This window comes from Fonsecaea monophora (genome assembly GCF_001642475.1).
Source record: "Fonsecaea monophora strain CBS 269.37 chromosome Unknown Scaff147, whole genome shotgun sequence".
Taxonomy (NCBI): Eukaryota; Fungi; Ascomycota; class Eurotiomycetes; order Chaetothyriales; family Herpotrichiellaceae; genus Fonsecaea; species Fonsecaea monophora.
In genome coordinates, this window is record NW_019174078.1 from 33,274 (window position 1) to 53,697 (window position 20,424).

Sequence of the window (20,424 nt, forward strand, 5' to 3'; positions counted from 1 at the left end):
TCAGGCAAATTTGAGGCCCGGAAAGAAACATGGATCGTCGTCGTCGTCCGGCGCCTCTGCGACCTCGTTCGAGGCTTCCAGTACGTCTTCCAGGGTTGGCCCCACTTTTTTGGCACGCATATCTGGCTGCGCCGCGTTGTACAGATCTTCTATCGTCTGCCTGTGAGCGTCCTCCGCCGTCGCATGGTAAGGCGTGTGAGAACCCATCGGGGTCGTGGACGACCCGCCTGCGACCTCCTGGGGTCCCAACGGGCTTGCCGGATAATGGTTCACGGTGGTGGCAGGCCAAACTGGCCATGTGTTGTTGTACTGCATGGGAGCGTTCATCTGCATGGGCTGAGCATTCGTGTGCATCGGAACGTCCACCGGCCGCTGAGTCTCATACCAAGGCGTGATCGTGGGCAGGCTAGACCCCGTCGCGGCCCCGGGCTCTCCCGCCCAAACACGTTGGCCACGTAGGTTGTTATAGACAGGGGCCCCGAATGCCTGGTTGTAGGTAGAGTTGACGCCGTTGAACCATTGACCGGGCTGACGGGTCGTAACGACAGGTATACCAGTCTGGTTCGGCGGCCAAAGGATTGGCATGGCGGGTGACAAAGACGGAAGTGAGGTTGTCAGCGCTGTTGCGACACCCGAGTCCGAGAGAATATGTAACAAGTTGCTAGACGCCTGGCCGCCGGTAAAGTCGTCTCGTGGGGTGAGTTCGACGCCAAATCTGAGCGTACTGGAGAAAAACTTGGGCGCTTCATTTAAATAGATCCCGACACCCGTTGGGAGCCCGTTGGTCCAGTGCCGGAACACGCGTGTCTCTCTAATGGCGGACATGGGGTACTGAATCATGAGCCAGCTCTCGGTGCCCGCGATAGAGTAGTTTATAGTTTGTGTGTCCGGCGTTCGGGCAACGATGACATCTGCCGACTCCCAGGTGCCAATTCGAAGGAGGCGGCATGCCATCCGGCGCACGGACGCTGGCGCGATGTATGTTGGACTTTGTGCGGCGGACTTGTCTTGCCCCGTCATCAGCGTAGCAGCATCATCCTGCGGCGTCAGGGGCATCCGAAGTCCGCTCGGGTTCTTCCGTTTCTCCTTATGTCGTCTGCGGCGATGTTAGTCGCGCTTTATCAAATTCTCCGACACGGGCTGTGCCGCCTGCATACTTGTTCTGGAACCAGCTGAGGACGCGGCTCCCGTCCAACCCCAGCTCCTTGGCCATCTTTTCTCGATCTTTTGCTCTAGGGAACATATCTTCTGCAAACCTTGCCTCGAGAAACGCGAGTTTGCCTGCCGAGAGATGCTTTTTGGAACGTTCTGCCTGCCCATGTTCGTCTGCAGGCTCCAACTTCCGCTTGCCGCCCGCCGGCGGCTCCGGCGGCGTAAGGGGGGGCTGCCGGTTGAGCGTGTATGGCGTGGCAACGCCTAACGCGGACGACGCGGGAGGATCGAGAGCGGTGACATCCTCACACTCGACCTCGTGGGAAGATAAATTCCCCGAAGAGTGGGGAGGCGAAGGACGTAGTTTGCCCGTGCTGCTGTGGGCCACGCGAGTGTTCATGTTGGCGACCTTGGAGTTGCGCGTCGCGTGGTGTTCCTGCGTCGTAGAATGGCAGGTCTGAGAATTGGACGTGGAGCCTTTACGTCGTGCATGGAAGAGACGCGCGAGACGAAAGAAGAAAGGAAGTTGGACAATAGCAGGAAGGAAAAAGAAAATGGAGGAAAAGAAAATGGAGATCGGGGCTGCCAGGGTGTTGGGGAAAAAGGAGATATTTCGAAGCAGAAGAAGAAGAAGAACAATGGCAGCGAAGGGAGAGAAAAAGTTGGGGGGCAGACCGCAAGAAAGCCACGCAGTGCAGACAGAAAGAAGAGGCTGGGTAAATTAGAGAGAAGACCGACGTAGTACAGAGCAGGCTGCAGGTAAAACAAAGGGGAAGGGATTTTTTCGCCACGTAAGGCGTCCAGACCCAACCTCTGACCTCTGAACAATCCAATCCCAGGACGCCACGAAACACTCCCCCCATGGGCTCTACGCCCAGGAGTGTCGTCCAATTGGTTAGTTAATCTACTCGACTCTCCATTGGTCCACGTATTGGTTGGGCATAGGATTGGCACGCCGACGTGCTGTGCTACCGAGTGCATCATCCTGCAAGTGTGAGGCAGACATGTGGAAATTGATGCGACACAAAGGGCGGCCTGACCGAGCCTGAATCAGTTTGGGGGCAGAATGAAATTTCTCTCACTTTGTGACGTGTCATCTTGGTGACTGCTGTACATGGTCTTCCGACAAATGACACCCCCAATCGGTCTAGTCCTCTACACCAGCACACCGCTCCAGTGGTAAACTTGGCGAATTATGCATTGCAACGTGGCACTGTATGAGGGTGGTTGCCTAGCGGATCAGCGCCCTACCCCTGAGTACTCGCCTGGGAGGTGTTGGAGCCTCACTTTGGGCGCAGCGAGAACAGTGCCAAGAAAGTCATGGCGAGGGCTGGAGAGGGCTGGCCATCAACTGCACTTTGCCTCAACTCGACCCTGCACCCCTCGTACCCCTGCACCCCAAACGCCCCGAACGCCCGAACGCCCGAACGCCCTAACACCTCTGCACCCCAACGCCTCCCTCTGTTCCGGCCTCGAATGGTAGAACCATGGCTCAATGTCAAAGAGCTCAATCGTCTTATTGGATGCACCGTTTGTGCCGTGGTTGCCTTCCTTCCTAGCGCAGCCCAGGCCTTGGGGGCAGAGCCGCACACTGACCAAATCTCATAGGTCAATCAATCAATCAATCAAGGAGGAGAAGGGGGAGAAAAGGGGTTTCCCCCAAGCAGGTTGTCTCGGTGGAGGCTGTGCAGTGCTGCTGTACCACCATGTCGCGCCCGTGAAACCGTGAAACCGTGGTAGGAGCTCACTCATTCGTCGCTCAGGGATCACGGGGACCAGTCAACCCCCCTCCCGAGTCGGTCGCGCCCTAGGACAAACAGGCGATGAGTAAGGGGGCTGAGCATTGCCAGCGTGGCCATTGGTAGCCTAGCGTGATGCAAAAGTTCCTCTGACGTAATTCTTGTTTGCCAAGCGTTGGCGAAAGTCCCCCAAAGTTGCCCCGATTCTCAGGAGGTGCCACACGTCCTGCACGCGTCCTGCACGCGTCCTACTCTTCATCCTCCTCAAGCTCGCCTCTACCTCTACAGCAGCTCAGCCACGGACAAGGACATCAAACAGTGACCGCCTTCCCAACAAAACGCACGGATCCTTCACCGCTTTTTTCGTTGCCCTTTCCGCAGCCTGGTCGAGACTGGTGCCTAACAATCCCCCCTGGCGGTGAAGGTGGAGCCATGAAAATTCAGATCAACCGTCCAGCATTACCCTGGCAGCGCGCCAGGCGTTCTGGTGGTCATGTAACACAGTTGTTTTGGCGTCCATTCTGGCAATGCGGCTCTGCAAGGCAACAGCTATTCGACTGTCCGTTGCGTCGTACTTGTGTGTTGTCCTACCACCACATTTTTCATTGCAGGACCCCCTGCTGTGCCTACGAAGTCGTACTTGGGCGTTGACCTGCCACCTTGTCTTAAATCGTTGATCTCTCCTGTTGTGTCTACGATGTTTTCTTCCACAACCCTCCACACATTTCTGAGCCAATGGCGAGTCCTCTCGAGGAGCTTCTCACAGCGGCGGCAAATGACCCCGACAGAGACGTGCAGCCCACGTACGACTTTGTCGGAAACCTCTGTTACCGTACCAAGGGAGAAGCCGACCGACCAGCTGGGCTCAAGACCATTCTGGAAGGGCTCTACTTATCCATCACGACAGAGAACTATGAACATGCTGAAAGGTGGACCGACGCCCTCGAGGTCTGGATGACTCTGGAACACAACGTGCCGCGAAAAGTGCGTGTAGCGTTGGTCAAGATATACTACGACTTGGCCTTGACGCCCGGTATGGATTCGAGTGCGGCGCAAGTGTTTTGCGACATGGTTCCTCGCCTTGTCAAGTATGTTCAGCTTTCCTGGATTTTGAAGTTCCTTTGCAACACGGCTAACCCGCGCTGTGCTGTGACAGCAACGTCGAGGGCGAACTCTGTCTCGACCCAGGAAAAGATCTCACCCTGGATTGGCGGACGCTTTTCGAACGATTGAAGCACGACTATCTTCGAACCTACAGCACCATTCTGAATCCAATCGACTATGACGACCTCGCCCTCGTCGCGCGATACTTCTTTGATCCAGGGGAGAGGCTGGCGGTGGCCGAGGAAATTCTGCCCTACTTCGACACGGGTGATTCTCAGGCCGCAGTTAGGGCAGTGATTATGATGGCGTTGATGTCTCCGACGCAGCCTGCTCCAGAAGCGTCCTCGGACTGCCAGCCATCCAGTCTTTTACCCATGCACTTTTCTCTCTTCGCCAAGCTGTTCCGGACGCAAGTCGCCACCGAAGTCCTGATGCGGATCGTGTCACCACTCGCCCAAAATCACTTGACATGCAAACATGTCCCCTTTGGGGCTTTTGGCATTTTCGACGAGATGCAGTCCCGCGAGTTATTTGCCGCCATCTCGAGACTCGCCCTGATCGACGACAGGAGATCCGACGATTCTTTCCACGACGGGTCTCTCTCTTGGCACCGCCGAATGAGGGCCGCTCGGAACGCTGCCGATTGGATCGTCTTCTCGCTCTCACCCCTGTGCTCTGAGAAGCAGAACTCAATGTTGTCGGGCCTGGAAAGCCTCATCGCATCCATCACCGTCTTGTACCACCCCAATTCCACCATACTCGCGCAGTTGGACTTTATCACCAACCTCCTTTGGTACATCATTCACAGCTTCTGCAAGCGATACCACCGAGAGCAGAGCGGGGAGCTCGATACCCCGGCGGAACGGCGAATCAACGACGAGTTGAGAGGAGCGTTTGTCCGTTTGCTGAGAGATCCGATTCTCGCGGGCTGCTTCTCCATGTGCTCGGACACCCGCTTCAACTGTAGCAATGCCGTCAAGCCGCTGGCCGACCTCGAGCCAGGTCTCATCATCCCGACCGCCCTGCAACGCTTCTACGCCAGCCATGACAGCATGGTCGACGGCGACGCGGCGGAATTTAGCATGCGGCTCTTGGTGGTGCTCGGCAGCACCATTGCACGGGAAAAGGGACTGCGATGCCACCTGCCACACCTCATGAATCTCGCCCTCTCCGGCATCAACGCAAGCCGCCCGGATCTGACCAGGGCTAGCTGCCAGTTCATTCGGGTGGTGACTTGCGACCCCCCGGCTCCCCATCTCCAATTCGCCAAGCCGGGCACGGGCAAACCCAAGCATCCTGATGCGGCCAAAGCCTGGAAAGCCTGGATCAAGGGTGAAATCGAACGCCTGAACGATGGGGGTTCTGTCATCGATCTGGACTATCGCAAACAACTCTCGGACGAGGAAGAGATCGACCTGCTTCAGTCCGGCTTCAGCAGCGTCGAAGACTTCACCTTGCGGCTCCTGAAATGCGTGTTCAAGTTTGCGTCCGACGCCTTCCACTCCGACTTCGTGGCCGAGCACGCCACCGGAGCAGACCGGAACGAGGCTGAGCTGGATGTCCTCGAGGCGGTGCTGTCTTGCTTTATGTCGTTGCCGCCCGAGATGCTCGAAGAAGCCATGCTGGCTCTGAGCAAACATGTCTTGTCAGATCCCATTCCCGAAGCAAAGAATCTGATTTCATCAATTGTCGTGTATGCTGTGCGAGCCGACCCGAAGAGCGGCCTCCGGATACTTCTGCCCGCGCTGGTCCATCGTATCCATGACATCATCAAAGAACACTGGATCGAGCCGAGAGTCAAACGTTGCAACATTTTGGCTGCGGACGACTACCTCAACTATCACGTGGAGGTCCTCGGCTTCTGCCTCATGCGCGGCGGGTCCGAGCTTCTCGCCTACAAGGACCAGGTGCTGGAACTCACGCGCTTTGCACGGGATCAGTGTGGGTCACGCGCGTGTGCCCTCTGCGCGAGGCTCAATGACTGCATGGTCACCGGCTTGGTGGAGACCTACCCGATGACGTGTGCGGTCACTTATGATGGCCAGGGTGAGGTGGCGACGACGGCTGTCGCATGGCACACGCCCTCACCCGACGAGCTTCGAGCGGCCTGCGAGGTGTTCACGTCGGAAACAGTCTGGCTTGGAGAAACGATAGATGCCCTGATGGAAGATTACCCCACTTCGGCCAAGGAGCGTGGGACCTGGGGCCAAAGCCTCACCCAGGCCGTCAAGTACCTCAACAACATTCTTTGCGGCATGTCGCCCGTGTTCGATCCAGGCCGCGAACCTGCTGCCGGCGGGAACGTCGGCAACCCCTGCGACGAGAACGCCAAAGGCGAGGCCGCGTTGGTCTCGGCGCATGTGCAAGAGTTCCATCGTGTGCTGGAGCCCGATGACCCTCTCTATGACAGCGTTCACCAGCGGCGGCGCGAGGTCGGGTTGCTGGCCGGCAAGATCCACGCCTTCCTCCTCAAATGCGAGGGAGAGCACGCCGAATGCCTGCGCGAGGTGTATAGGCTCTGCACTACCTTGATTGGCGACGTCGGGCGATGCCATACGCATCGGGACGCACGAGAGCCCCGCAGGGACCACAAACGCTGGGCGAAGCGCTTGGACGTCGAGGGACGCGCGCCAGCGCATCCGCCGGCCATCTGTGTCATGCTCATGGAACGCTACCATGAAGAGATGCAGGAATTTGGAACCGGCTACCGCCACATGGGTGATCTCGAGAGGCGGGTGCTCGAGGACGTGACCGAAGGCTGCAGCTCCCCGTACGAGAGTGTCCGCAGCGCGGGGAGATACCTTCTCGTCCTCGCGAGCGAGATGCTGGTAGATTCTGCCAAGTTCTTTCTTCCTCTGATGCTGGCCAAGGTGCGCGATCTCATCAAGAGCGGGAACCACCGTGGGATCGAAGGCGCGGTGCAAACGCTTGTCTGGGGGATCCCTCTGTGGAAGCAGCATTGTCCCTCCCTACTTCCCCATCTGCTCGGCATTCTGGCAACAACAGCCGCAATGGATGTGCCTCAAGTGGCTGGTATTGCTGCCGTGGCAAAGGGGGGCTTGACATACATGGGTTGCCCCAAGTTCCGTGGACGGACCGTTTTCCCCAGGGACGGCATCGCGGAATCCATCCGACCTGCCGGGGACTTTTCAGACCTGGCCGTGAGGGCGCACGAGCTCCAGCGTCAAAACAAGGACGAGGTACTGCAGAAGATGGAGGACCTCGGCGTCGACTTGTTGAGGATGAAGACGGACCCGCAGCTCTGTATCCTCGCCATCCCGGCCCTGATCCTACCGAGCTTCGATCCGCCTCCGGTCGAGCTCCTCTCCTTTCTCGCAGACAATGCCGTCGCGGCAGACGCAAAACTTCGTCACCCGTGCATCAGTATGCTCGGTGAGGTGGGGAACATGTTCCTACTGGGGATACCCTTTGCTCACGACCTTGAACACTACATCCGCACGCAGGGCTGCGGAGGAGGCGACCTGGTCCAAGTGGTCCCCAGCCGGGATGTGGCGTGTGCGGAGCAATACCTGACCGAGTATGCAAAGCTCGGCGACGGCGATGACAGTGGTGACGGCACCTTTTTCGATCCTTCCTCCTATGGGTCGCTCGTGTGGCCGGCTCGGTTCCACGCCTGGCGCAAAGACACGAAATTGCCCACCGACGACCCGGAGATGGCGCGAAAGGCTGCATGCATCGGATCTCTCTTTACCAAAGAATGGTTCGAAAAGTTCCTGTCCCATTTGAAGCTGGAAGAAGAGCCCTGGGAGGGAGACAAGAACGGCCAAACGCCAGTGATCTGGTCAAGCAACTATGGACTCCTGATCCATGTCTTCCGGCTGATGGAACTTGGGGCGACGGCCGCCAAGCTGGAGGACGTCGAAGATCTGGTCAAGACGGCCCTCGAGGACGGCACAAAGATAGGCCACCATCTTGCGGCAGCGACCTTGCTCCTCGGCCTCCTGTGGGCCCCCAGGTCCAGCGCCTTCCGGAGCCGAGTATTGAAGACGGCGGAGCCCTTGCTGATCGACATCCTGGAGCACAAGATGTCCCTGGCCGGCGGGACGTGGGCCATGTTTCTGCGCCGGCTCATCAAAAACCGCGACCCACGACGGGTTCCAGGGTTGGTGCGGCATGTCAGTTCCCTCCAGCTCGACGTCGAGGACGCGGCGCCCAATAACAATGCGAAGCTCGATACGATCCAGACTGTGCTTCGTTATCAGGGGTGGCGGTTCCGTCAAGACAACGACGTCTTGTCCATGCTTCTGGGAGCGAAAGATGTCATCACGAACGTGGAGGTCTCTGCCTCACTCGGCACCACGTTGGCGCTCATCTACACCCCGAGATTCCACGATTCGTGGACCGACGTCCGCACCATGATCGCGGCAAACAGAGACGCGTCGTCCTTCGGCATCCGCCCGTATGAGCCGAGAAACGAGATACGGGACACGGTCAGCAAAATATTCGAGAGGGTTTCGGCGCTGCGAAAACAAGAGCCGATCCCTCATCGCGAATACCAGAGCGCAACGTCGGTGGCGCTGGCCTTCGTCTTTGGCATGTTCGAAACCAACGCGTCCGGCGTCCTCGTCCACATGGTCGATCTGATCCTCGACGATCTCTTTTTCATGCTGGATGCCAAACTCCCCGAAAAGTCGGAGCTGGAAGTGCTCGCAACCTCGGCGCTGGAGAAGCTGTGCCGTCTCCCGTTTCGCGGCGACGACGAGCCCGCGGCTTTCTGGAAAGCCATCGTGAACAAGGCGGGAAAATCCGAGCCGATCACCCACCGCAAAGCGGCCATGAGCATGATGCGCGAGCTGTACCTCCGACGACTGTTCACCAGCACGCCGGACGAACAGAGGGGGGCTCTCCAGGCCGTGAGCGACAAGATCCAAGATTCCGATTCGAAGATCCACACCAAGGCCGCAGAGACCCTGAAGCACCTGCTCTCTCGCAGTCGCCTCACCGTGACGGGGCCCATCATCAACGACATAGTCGACCACAGCGTAGAGGCTCTGCGAGCCACGGCGATCAAGGACAGCGTGCGTCTGGCCGCGGTCTGGAGGCTGAGCGCCACGGTCTCGGCGTACCCCCATCTGATAGAAGCGCCGAAATGGATGGAGAAGGCGATGACGAGTCTCGTCCACGAGGCCCAGCTGCACAGCAGCCTCTCGACAAACATCGCCAGGACCACGGTCCGGGATTTCAAGGAGGCCAAGCGGACACAATGGGAAACAGTGACAAAGGTGAGTCGACTCAGTAGTCGACACTTCCTCCTTCCAGACTTGGAGCTGCTGCTGGGATGCAGGCGCTAATTTCTCGCCCGCAGCACTTGCCGGAAAAACTCGTGCTCGAAATGCAGGAAATGATGGGACCGTCCTACTACGCCTAGAAGGCTTGACCAGACGACCCGAGGGGGGCAGAGTCCTGACTTGTCGAGGTGGCATGACAGGCCACAAAAGGAGTGGCAGCGGCCGGGTTGTGTTGAGCAACAGTGGAAGAAGGACGAGACCCCGGAATGAATCCCTGAATGAATGGACCCCAGAATGAATGGACCCCAGAATGTGCACCATACCATATCTCTTTGTTTCTCCGAAAGTGGCCCAAGGCGAAGGAAGTTAGGGACGATGAGAAGAGCGCCTTCACCGTCACCGGGGGCGCTATGTAGCCCGAACCCGTTCTCCTACCCGTGCGGCATTAGGGCGCAACGCACGGTGGACTGTTCGTCAATTAGCGTTTCCCAGCCAGACAGACAGACGTTCTCAAACTGGATCTTCTTCTCCTTGGTGTCCCTCCTAATCCACACTGGTACAAAAAATGGTTCCACTGCTTGCGGAAGCCTCAAATGGTGGTCCATGGAGGTGAGCCAGGCCTACGGTACGCAGCTATCATCAAGACCCCCTAGTGGCGGCTCCTTTACGGAATCTTTAGGGGGTCGAGACTGTGTTTTGGACGTTTGGTTGTCCTGGACAGAGGACTTTGGCTCGGGGTTGTTTGTGCTTACCCCATATCTCTCGCACGCCCGCATGCCCGACGGACAATCACCGATCGATCATGAGTTGCTGGCGCTTTTATTGGAACAAACACGTAAGCAAGCGGCTTTGAGTTGTTCTCTTCCTCCCTCTCTCTCACTCGTCCGTCGGAGATGAAGTTGCGCTTCCACAAGGTCTTCTGTCTCCTTCTTTCAACTGCTCGAGCACGCATGGCCGACAAATCAGAACGGTTCCGCACCTGTTGCCATGGCATGGCATGACGCTCCACGTGCAGATTTCGAGTTCAATTGGCCGGATTGGTCCATCAAGGTGGATAATTCAATCTCGTACGGCGTCAGTCCTGTACTTGTCCGAATCGATGTCCTGTCGGCCGACGGAACTGCATCAAGGTGGTCCGAACAATCACTCTGGTTTTCCGCTTTGCAGACAGACTTTGGTGAGGGCATCTCTGATTGGCTTGTGGCTGACCTCGACTTGGCCGTTCGCTGGGGGATGGTAATGCAGACGCTACCACCTCGGCGGATGTTGTATTTCTCTGCAAGTCCTTTGACCAGATCTTCATTCTCGAGCCCGCCATCAACAACGAGATTCTGGCAGATACTGTGTCGACAAACCATCTCTTCACCCAGTGCTTTGAACGAGCGTGGGTGAGCTGAACTCGAAAGGACCTTTGCAAACATTCCGGTATTCGCTTTCTCGAGGGCGCGAGATTCCGTCCATCGAGAGTAGATCACTGTTTGCCTGAACAAGGGAATGATTTCCATGGACGAGCGAGGGAGGCATGTGAACAACGTCAAGGTTCACTCGTTGCCATCGGATATCAACCCATGTCGGTTTATTTCATTTCCTCTTCCATCCGCAAAGAGGCACGCATTTGACATTCATGACACGATCGGGACGGCGCTCTCAACGTCTTTCCACATGGTTTCCCCAGAAATATCGGTCTGCAACACATCGTCGATAAGTGCTTTCTCGACCGGCGGTGGGCCACTATCATCGTGCATCGCTTGCATGATGAGGCGTCTGTGCCAAGCATCATCGAAGACGCGACGAGCTGGATTCGTTCTGTCCGGACGTCGAAACAAGTGACCACCTCGCTCAAAGTGCCGCAGTGCGTCTTTTCGGAACTTGTTATGCTCGGGTATTGTCGTTCCTTCAAGTCTCCGGGCATCATTCAGGAGGAATTCCGCAATTTAGCATGGTCGTTGGCCATATTCGTCTGCTTTCATCTCTGGTCCGGTACTCGACTCTCCTTCCATAGCGGTTTCATTGACAATCACACCCCGGCGTTGGGATTGTGAACCTTCAGCGTTGTCAGAGGAGACGCGAATGGACATGAGTCGTACGGAACTCGGGTGATTCGACGCCCATTCATCAATGTCCTCTTCTTCTTGCAGCTCCGCGCGATCTGCATCTATCGCAGGGCGTCGAGAAAGTGCATCTGCGACGACGTTCTTCTTTCCTGGCACACGTTTGACTTCCAAATCGAACAATCGGATCCAAGGAATCCACTGAGTAACCAGTGCGCCAGGGAGATCCGTTGCTGAGCGATTCAATTCCGCTGCCGGCGTCAAAGCGTCCACCTCAAGGCGGACATGTACTCCATATAGCGAGTTCTTGAATGTCTTCAACACCTTCAGCACTGCGCGACATTCTCGTTTATCGGCGGCGTATTTGCTTTCAGAACTGCGACCATATGCCTGGAAACTCTCGAATCTGGCCGGCCGGCCTTTGTTCCTTTGGGTTTCCTCTTGTGAACTGGGACATTTGGTTCGCCACCCCATCCAAACAAACTTGCGTCGGCTGCAACGATGATGAGTCCTGTGCCTGGGGTGTGTGTAATCGAGGTAAACAGCGCCGGTGGAGTTGTTGAGGCGATCTTGGGTTCCCAACCACCTTAGTCCAGTCCCAAATGGCGCTCTTTTTCAGCAACATGCAATAGACCTTGACTTTGAAAGCGAATCAATCAATCCAAACGCGGTAGAACGCGCAGATATCAAGGAAACCTCGCAGTTCCCTGGGAGTTGGCCACGTCACAATCTTCTCAATCTCGCTCGCGTCGGCGTGTCGACCAAACCTGTCGCAAACATATCCCACAATCTTCACGCCAGCCATGCAGAACGACGCTTTCGCGCCAGAGACGGTTGCGCCAGCCCTTTCGATATCGGCAAAGACTCGATCAAGGTTCTGTATGTGCTCGAGAACGAACTTGCGAATACCAGGCGCAATAATAGCGTTGTCAGAATCGGTCCTTGATTCCTTTCGTCGCCATGTCGTCGAGGAATGGTCACGCCCTGTCGGGGATCCAGAATCTCGTATGAGATGCGCATAAACTGGGAAACCGAGTTGGTCAAGCCATGCAACAGCGTCGTTTGCCGAAACAGTCCAACTGGTGTCTGAATGCCTGTAATATCTCGACAATGCTCCGCGAGGGACACCTGATCATATCCTGAGAACCGAATCAATCGACGAAATCATGTGCATTCCTGCAAATTCTTCAGAAGACGCATCAGAAGATGGCGGTGATCCTGGGCCTCGGACTGTAACTTTGTTCGAGTTCATGACGGTATTGATCGATTGGTGTTTGTCGTCCTTCTTGCCCACAAGGAAGCCACGAAGCCTGGTTCGAGTATGCCTCGGTCCCGACTCTCCTGGATGATCTTGACAAATTCAGGCTCAAGGAGGGCCTTTGGCACGTTGAAAGGTGTCGCTTGCCATGGCACATTCATGATCAACCACTCGGATCTCTTCTGGTGGTGCCGCTTCTTCTTTCACACGACCGATCTCGCCCAAGGTCCACGAAAGGGCGATTGTCGAGTCGTCCAGTTCAACATCTTCTCATGTCGACTGTTGATTCGCGTCCACTGTCGCAACGTCGCTTCATTACACCTTCGAGAGATCCTCCAGCGAATTCTCCTGATCTGTTTACCGTCAAGCCATTGAGTAGGCTTAAACAGAACTCTCTCATGTTTCGTTTAATCCACAAGACGAGTCCGACTGTACAGGTGCCGTCTGAATTCCACTTGATCGTCTCTCGCGCACCTTGTTGATACGGCGTTCCAAAAATGAGCTTGTCCTCTAGATCAATGTGATCCGCAACGAAGAAGGGGGCACCAACTTTGATGCCCATCAGTTCAACTTCGACATTCGAGACGAGGCCGATCAAATGGTTTCCATTCGCCCTTGAACGAGATCGCGTCCCCTCCTCCTTGTTCTTCGATCGGCATGCATTGCCAATCTCTCTCGCGCTGAGTCGAGACTCATGACGTTCACTAGCGCGCCTGTGTCCATCCATGAGAGCGTTTTCGTCTCCTATACTGAGGTCCAGCAAGGAGAGCTACGATCCACACTCTCTTGCCGAGCGGAGATAGTACTGTGATGTCCACTGACGGTGAGGGGGATTCCCCGTTTTGTTGGAACACACCGTTGATGGGCGTGGCGATGAGATTTGGCCAGGCTTTGATCGGTCATTCGCCTCGATATTCGACAAGTTGAAACTTCCTCTTGCCGTCCGCCCATGCGGATGGAATTGACGACAGGCGCTTTCCCTCGCGTTTCTCTTTCGACACGTGTTGAATACGCATCGTTTTCTTCGTCCATTTCCCATTCACGTTTGCGAAAGATCAGGAGATCCTCCGAGTCGCTCTCCAAGCCAGGCGGGATATCATCGATTCGCTGTTCCAGTCACTTCTCAGCAAGTCTCTCTTGAACACATTGGCCGTTCCGAATGCTCTTCGAAACAGAAAGGTTTGCCTCACTTTCCTTCCTCGCTTTTGAGCATTCCATGTGATCTCCAACCTCCCCGCCAGGCTCCAAGTCTGTCCAAGTGTCACAACCGCCGCCGACATTATCGCATCCACCAAACCTTGATTTCCCGCCATGTGCTGAAGCCATCGACTTCGGCCTCACGAGAACCGTTCTTCTCCTTCGGTGCAGACGGGCTCGGAGACCCCGGGGTCAGAAATAACAGAGGACATTCAGAGGGGCGTGTTCACATAACCAAAGCGGAGGACCAATTTGTAGCCGTCCATCCATGGCTGGCGACTACCAACTTGTGGGTAGGCCTTGCTTGACAATGGGTCCTTTCCATGGCGATGCCGAAATCCGAACTGGTATTGGGGGAACAGGGGCGAGGGGCGAGGATGGAGACGACGACGACACCGCCGGGTGCGCGCAATCAGGCTGGCTGTCACTCGTTCGACGCGTCGTTTCTCGTTTCAGGGCGGTTGGGGCGGTGAGTCTCGACTCGACTCGAGTCGACTGCCGGCGTCACCCTTTAACATAGTAACACGTCCTGGTCTGCCGTGTCTTGCCATGTCACACACAAGGCGGTCCCTTTTGTTGGTTTGGCTTCTGATTCACCAGCTTTTGCCCGCAGCTGTGTCATCCCTGATACGACCCTCCGGGTTTATCCAGGACCCCATGACCAGAGGACACCGCATCCAGCCTTCGTGGTCGGCCGTCCAGGTCCGATCACAGCAGGAGCCCGACGCGTTTCTGGCATGTTCGGAGTAACGAGCACTGGCTGCTGCTCGTTGGTCATGCAGCCGGCGCAAAGTTCCATCTCGGTGTCCGCAGAGATCGGCCACATATCGACGACTCCAGGAACACGCAAACCACTGTCGATGAAGCCGACGCGAGACTCGACCGGCGCTTGGAGAGCTTGCAGGCACAGGGCGCCCTGTATCCGTCAAATTGTCTCGCCTATCTGCACGCCACTGCATAAGGCATCAACGACGCGTCCGGATATCGGGGTTTTGGCTCTCGATACGATGTATCCGGTCAAGATCCTGGTCGACACATTCAGTCATCTCACCGCGATATCCGGGCAGCCCGTGCTCGGGGATTCTCACGAGAAGGGCGACCATCTTGCTCCGGGAACAGAGAGTCTTGAAGTTGTTCTCGGGCGATGGGTTCCCTAAGGTTGTTTATCACCCACAGGAGGCGTCCGAAGAACACGCGGACGACAGCATCAAGTGGGTTCCTCGGATATGTCTGCGTTTGTACCGTCGTTGCTCTGGGTGACACCGTGTTTCGTCTCACGGACCAATGCTCCGTCAAGCACGATTTGGTGAGATACAAGGCGTTGATCTTGAGCAGATGGTAAGCTGGCCTGCGCCCCTATTGCCCGGCAGCCAAGTTGCCGCAATACTGACCTCACCCAGGAGCACCCACTTTCCAAGCGATCGTGAGCTCTGGCAGGACGCAGCCGATCTTGAGGCCCGAGAAGAGGACGACATCTCTGGTGCAAACGACGCTCTGGGCCTTGTCAAAAGAGACGCCCTGCGACGTTTGCATTCTTTGGCCCCTGGCGCGCTGCTTAGCGGGCCACCAGAATGAGGAGATAGAGGACGCACTGGAATAACTCTTCGAGAGAATCGGATGTAGGTGATGACAGGCCCGCCAGTAAACCAGACAATGAGCTTGGAGAATTCGTTGTTTACCCAGACTCGGAATCGGACACCGAGGACACCCCAGAACCGGCTGTCACTTCCTGTCTAGGCCTACAGGGAGATGACCGTAGCTGTTTGAAAGATTGGCTCGAAGTCTCCCAACTTGTCGCCTTCCCACCATCTTCGGCCAAGAGATCCACGCCAGAATTTGATCCGACTGTCAAAGCCCCCGACAAGAGTACGAAGGATGGAGGCAAAGAGAAGGCCGAAGTTGGGTAAGAATCTCTCGCACGACAACGTACCTGAGCTGGGGCGCTGACTCTGTGATCAACAACAGGCAGATGATCTCCGTCCAAGTGGTCTGCATCCTCTTGTCGTACACTGCAAAGGTCCACGAAATGGGGCCCGAGGGTCCGACTCGACACAAATGTTGTGGAAAATGCCAGGAGCCTGATAAACAGCGTCACAGAGGACGTGGCTCGAGTCGGCCGGCACGTCCATACGCTGGCGTTCTGGGTCAACGTGTTGGACTTTTCCGGAGGCGAGAAGATGCTCGAGCGGTATCGCGCTGTCATTCCGTGGGGCGATGTGGTTGCGTGACTCAACAGTCTCGCAAGAGGTCGTTTCTCTTTCGTGTCGTCAGGTCCGGTACAGGACTCGTCCGATTCCTCAACAGAGCCGAACGTATCTGTCGGAGCTCGATCAAGAATCTGACCAGAGAGCAGAGGAAGAGAGCAAAGGCGGCAAGACGGCAGAGGAAGAAAGCCCAAGACGGCGAAAAGACGGTCCAGCAGGATCTCCTGATAATCGTCCACTGAGACCTTCAGGGACGAAAGAAAATAGAACCCCGACTCGAAAGAGCAGATCACCGGAGTGAAAGCAGACGTCAACGTGGCCGAGAAGCACGACTCCATGGAACCGGCAGCGGACGGCAAGCCCAGCCGAGCGCACACCGTCAAGTGGCGCGGACGTGGTCAAGTCCCCGTTGAGCGTGTTCATACCGCCTCGAGCCAACACTTGTTCAAAAGACACCGAGGCCTTGTGAAGCCATATCGGGATGTTCAGGAAAGGTTAAGCAATAGATCAATGACCAAGTGTGTCTGTTTCTTCGTTTATTGGAACCAGGACTGTCAGAGTGAGTCCGACAACGATAGCAGCAGGCCATGCCATCCACACAGCAACGCCAATGTTGGTACAGAGAGAGAGACGAACCCGCTTTCAAACAAACCGCTGTATGATTCCTTTGGATCCGATATCGACGGACAGCTCCAGCATAATGCACACCCCGAGAAAACTAAGCCGACGTCGTACTTGTCCAATGGCGAGCAGAAAATGGCGTGATACCAAGGACTTTTGCAATACTCAAGAAGACCGTCCCCAAAAGCACCACTCCACGGACGAGTACGACAGGGGTGCGCGCTGACATGTCTGATGGTGATGGGCTGGACGACCGACGCAGATAAGGAGTACTCACTCAGTTCGATTAGGAAGTCAGTCGTACTGACCAATATTCTCAGACCAGTTACCTAACTGGAGGGTGAATGTGTGTACCATGGGATCAATAATGATAGATAACTAGCCTCTGGATGGAGATGTCAACGCGCTTGAAGAATTCTTCAAGATTGACAGGTATGATCCCTCCTGCTATATACACGCGCTAAGCCAGCTGCTTGGCTGTCAGCCTGACTCGCTTGGCTGGCGGCCTGAGCCGAGTGTGCAGTGTCACATGGGTGTTCGTGACAAATATCATCCTGCACCTAGCGTTGAAGATCGTCAACAGGCGCACGACACCACTGCGAATAGAACTCGACGAGAAGCGGAAGCAATGATGATTCATCAGCCTCGGATCCTCAAGACTTCCAACAGCGGAAAGACGAAGGGTGCGCTTGCTGATACAATAGACGATTCGGCTGGTCAAGACGTGGAAGATGATGAGGGTGTTCTTGATAGCTGTAGCGACTTGATGGATGATCTCGGCTATTCAACGACGTCCTAGACCATATGTCCTCAGCATCCTCCAGTTCCGACGTGATCGAAACGTCCCCAGAGATTGACGAGGGTGACAAGAGGGAGCAAGAGTAGGAGCAGCAGCCTGAACCTGTCGAGCACGACGTGAAAAAACGAGACCTAACAAAGATCACGCTGCCACCACCGAGATGACGGAAAATCCTTCCCCTAAGAACACCAGCTCCGGTGATCCAGCTCCTGCGATTGATTCCTTAACAAGCGCCACGGCAAGTAACCATCAAGAATACGAGGAAACGTACCTAGACACGGATCCAGGCAATACCCCCAAACGTGACCTTAACGACGAGTTTGACAACCTCTCGGCAGAACCCCACGCCCGAGAACTATACCGACGATATCTCGAAGCCCGGACTCGTTATCGAACGGGAGACAGTGACGATAGTGGCCGTCACCGATCCCAAGAAGGAGAATCTTGAAGATACCACGATCACCACGATCACTACGAGCCAAAGACGCATCGAGAGAGACAGAGGAAACAGGTGGCGATAAAGAGTAGGCAGGAAGCTTTAGAGGAGAGGAGGGCGGCGGAGGAGAAGAGGATGGAAGAGGACGGAGGAGGAGAAGAGAAGAAGAGGACGAAAGAGAAGAGGAGAGGGCGGAACAGGAGAGGAGGGAAAAGAAGAAAAGGACAAAAGAGAAGAGGGGGAGGGACAAGAAGCAGAAGGAGGCAAAAGCCACCACACATTTTCATTTTCCTTCAAGTCTTGAGCTTTGAACCCAGCCAGGGTGATTAGGTTTTGTTCCGATGGATGGGCAACGGTAACGTCACTATTCCCGTGGGCGGGGAGGATGTAAAGCCATGGGAGATGGCGAAGAAGGAGAAGAAGATACAAACGATCGAAATGGCTGGTGACGTCACCCGAGCAGATCCGTCGCATGACGTGATTCACGCTCCCGCAACTCTAGTCTGCGATCGGCAGGTGGCGAACGACCAGCAACAACAGGACATATCGCGTTGTGGAGAGGATGGCTGGACCTGCACACTGGGACTCGGGTCGGAGGAGGAAAAAGGCTCAGTAAGCGGGACATTGCAACACATGTCATGTCGTATATCAAGTATTGCCTGAATCTATCATTCTCACAGGTTACGTAGGCTGCGTAATGCGCACCGATTCGACCAAGAAATTGAAACAGGCCGTCAAGAGCAGCCAGCGGATGGCACGGGAGGGAAACTGGTGCGCAAACTTTTTTAAGAAAGTCCAAAAAGGGAATGTAAGACGTAGTGCACATACATACGAGCTTGGCCACCCGCGCCGTTAATGGAGACCGAGTGCAACGAGGTGCAATGTGCACCCACCCAGACCATCAGTCAGGCGAGTAAAATCCAAGGACTACAACTACACCTGATCTTTACTCAGGGTAGGGTTGGGGGAACAGTCAACAGCGTTGGATGCAGTGAGTACTTGGTAACTACCGTGCATGTGCCTTTGGTTCAGAATGACGCCTTTTTCGTCGTGGATGGATCCAGTTTCGGCGGTGACACTACTTCCTACTTCCTACTAAAAGAGCCCTCCCTGCAGGGCGATCGTCAGCCTCAAAAACGACTGAACCGACAGGACCGGGACCGTAAGTGTGTGCTGCAAAATACACCGCGGTGCATCGAAAGAACGATAGATCAGATAGCACAGCATGGCGGCGTGCGGCGTGCGACGAGCGGTTCAGAAGCGCCATGATGCATGATGCATGATGCATGGCGTGTCGTGCCCAAAGAGTTCGGATGGCCGTCTGGGTGTTAGAAGTGCCCAGCGTGTCTTGTGAGCCGTCGTGTTGACGCGCCTAGTCAAAAAGGAAGAGTGTTGGATTAGAGGAGAGCCATGGGATCATCAATCGGTTACTCTTGACGAGGGCCACAGTGCACATGGCACACTCGTGGAAGCCCAGCGGCGATCAATCCTAAGCCGAGTGCGAGTGCTCCGTTAGTGACTGGAAAATCATGTGGGCAACAACTTGATTGAGCCTCCAACAAGGCCCGAAACGCCAACAACGCCCAATCACATCCAGCAGGGACTTTTTAGCCGAAAGAGTTGCCTAGATTACAGTCGCCCTCTAACCCAGCTAATCTCCACGAGGGCGACACGCGTAACAGGGTGGTGGTGTGTGTGGGTCAAACACGATAAGGAGAGGCTTAACATCCAGTCAGCGAATGAGAAACGCGCTAGGCCAACACACGCCAACGCCACTAATCAACAACGCGTAAAAGGGGGCGCCCACAACGTATCCACACAAAGACCCAATGAGGCGTTGCCCTTTCTCATGGCTTACCCTGTTTTTCCCCTCAGGTCTCCAGGGTGCGTGGTGCCAATTTGCCGTTCCCAGCCACTGCTGTACCGCCTGACTACCACCTACCGCCCACCTAGCTGGGTGTCAGGGCCTCCACGCTCCTGTCCTCTTTCCCTCGATCCAACTGGCCATCCGGTCATCTCAAACCCAAAGCTGGAGGGACGACTGAGCAGTCACCAGCAATCCACCAGCTTTCCGTCTTTTCTGTCCATCTTCCATCCCACATCATACACCCACGCAAGCACACCAACACATACGGCCTAATCTAATCGTAGACAGACACGCTGGGACACATGGCGTCCGCCCCAAATTGGCTCCTCGCTGTGGATCCCGATCGGAGATCAGGTCTTGGACGGTGGTACATGTAGTTCGCAGAAGATGCCACATGGGTGGTGTACCACTAGCCGTTTGAAGTGTTCGCCGAAACAAGACAAGTGCTGATCCCGGTTTGGACATGCCCACGCGCCGCCCAATGGCCACGGCGCGCTCTCTACCCCCCGGAACTGCGCTTCGTCCAACTCAACCATCCATGTTTCAATCACAATGCCATCCTGGTTTTGCTGTACAACGCCTCGTTCGTTCGTCGTGTCAATCTCCACGAAATGGCATTCTCTCTTCCTTGTTAGCAATTTACCGTCGGACCGCCCATGTCACTCTGGGGTAGATTACCGTGTTACCATCACATGCATGGCCTTTATTGACGAACCAGACAGAGCCTCTGACCCGTACTCGGGGTTT

At 55.8% G+C, this 20,424-nt stretch overlaps 7 protein-coding genes across 7 annotated transcripts; 3 read left to right on the plus strand and 4 right to left on the minus strand.

Moving 5' to 3' along the window:
• AYO21_11174 (hypothetical protein) lies at positions 1-1,552 on the minus strand (the record flags this gene model as incomplete). Its single annotated transcript, XM_022661071.1, has 2 exons — positions 1-1,096; positions 1,158-1,552. 2 exons carry the CDS (start codon positions 1,550-1,552, stop codon positions 1-3), a joined length of 1,491 nt encoding a protein of 496 aa, XP_022506614.1.
• A 2,074-nt stretch (positions 1,553-3,626) lies between these two features.
• Positions 3,627-9,384, plus strand: AYO21_11175 (hypothetical protein; the record flags this gene model as incomplete). The annotated part of the gene is made up of 3 exons (XM_022661072.1): positions 3,627-3,979; positions 4,048-9,238; positions 9,301-9,384. 3 exons carry the CDS (start codon positions 3,627-3,629, stop codon positions 9,382-9,384), a joined length of 5,628 nt encoding a protein of 1,875 aa, XP_022506615.1.
• Positions 9,385-10,206: 822 nt separating this feature from the next.
• Positions 10,207-10,749, minus strand: AYO21_11176 (hypothetical protein; the record flags this gene model as incomplete). The annotated part of the gene is made up of 1 exon (XM_022661073.1): positions 10,207-10,749. One exon carries the CDS (start codon positions 10,747-10,749, stop codon positions 10,207-10,209), a length of 543 nt encoding a protein of 180 aa, XP_022506616.1.
• A 429-nt stretch (positions 10,750-11,178) lies between these two features.
• AYO21_11177 (hypothetical protein) lies at positions 11,179-11,769 on the minus strand (the record flags this gene model as incomplete). Its single annotated transcript, XM_022661074.1, has 1 exon — positions 11,179-11,769. One exon carries the CDS (start codon positions 11,767-11,769, stop codon positions 11,179-11,181), a length of 591 nt encoding a protein of 196 aa, XP_022506617.1.
• Positions 11,770-11,947: 178 nt separating this feature from the next.
• Positions 11,948-13,280, minus strand: AYO21_11178 (hypothetical protein; the record flags this gene model as incomplete). Its single annotated transcript, XM_022661075.1, has 2 exons — positions 11,948-12,279; positions 13,028-13,280. The coding sequence occupies 2 exons, from the start codon at positions 13,278-13,280 to the stop codon at positions 11,948-11,950; spliced, it is 585 nt and encodes a 194-aa protein (XP_022506618.1).
• A 780-nt stretch (positions 13,281-14,060) lies between these two features.
• Positions 14,061-14,711, plus strand: AYO21_11179 (hypothetical protein; the record flags this gene model as incomplete). The annotated part of the gene is made up of 3 exons (XM_022661076.1): positions 14,061-14,219; positions 14,351-14,489; positions 14,533-14,711. The coding sequence occupies 3 exons, from the start codon at positions 14,061-14,063 to the stop codon at positions 14,709-14,711; spliced, it is 477 nt and encodes a 158-aa protein (XP_022506619.1).
• Positions 14,712-14,894: 183 nt separating this feature from the next.
• On the plus strand, positions 14,895-17,895 carry AYO21_11180 (nucleolar complex protein 2; the record flags this gene model as incomplete). Its single annotated transcript, XM_022661077.1, has 8 exons — positions 14,895-15,088; positions 15,151-15,275; positions 15,374-15,653; positions 15,716-15,789; positions 15,848-15,974; positions 16,022-16,163; positions 16,222-16,419; positions 17,713-17,895. The coding sequence occupies 8 exons, from the start codon at positions 14,895-14,897 to the stop codon at positions 17,893-17,895; spliced, it is 1,323 nt and encodes a 440-aa protein (XP_022506620.1).
• Between the last annotated feature and the right edge of the window lie 2,529 nt (positions 17,896-20,424).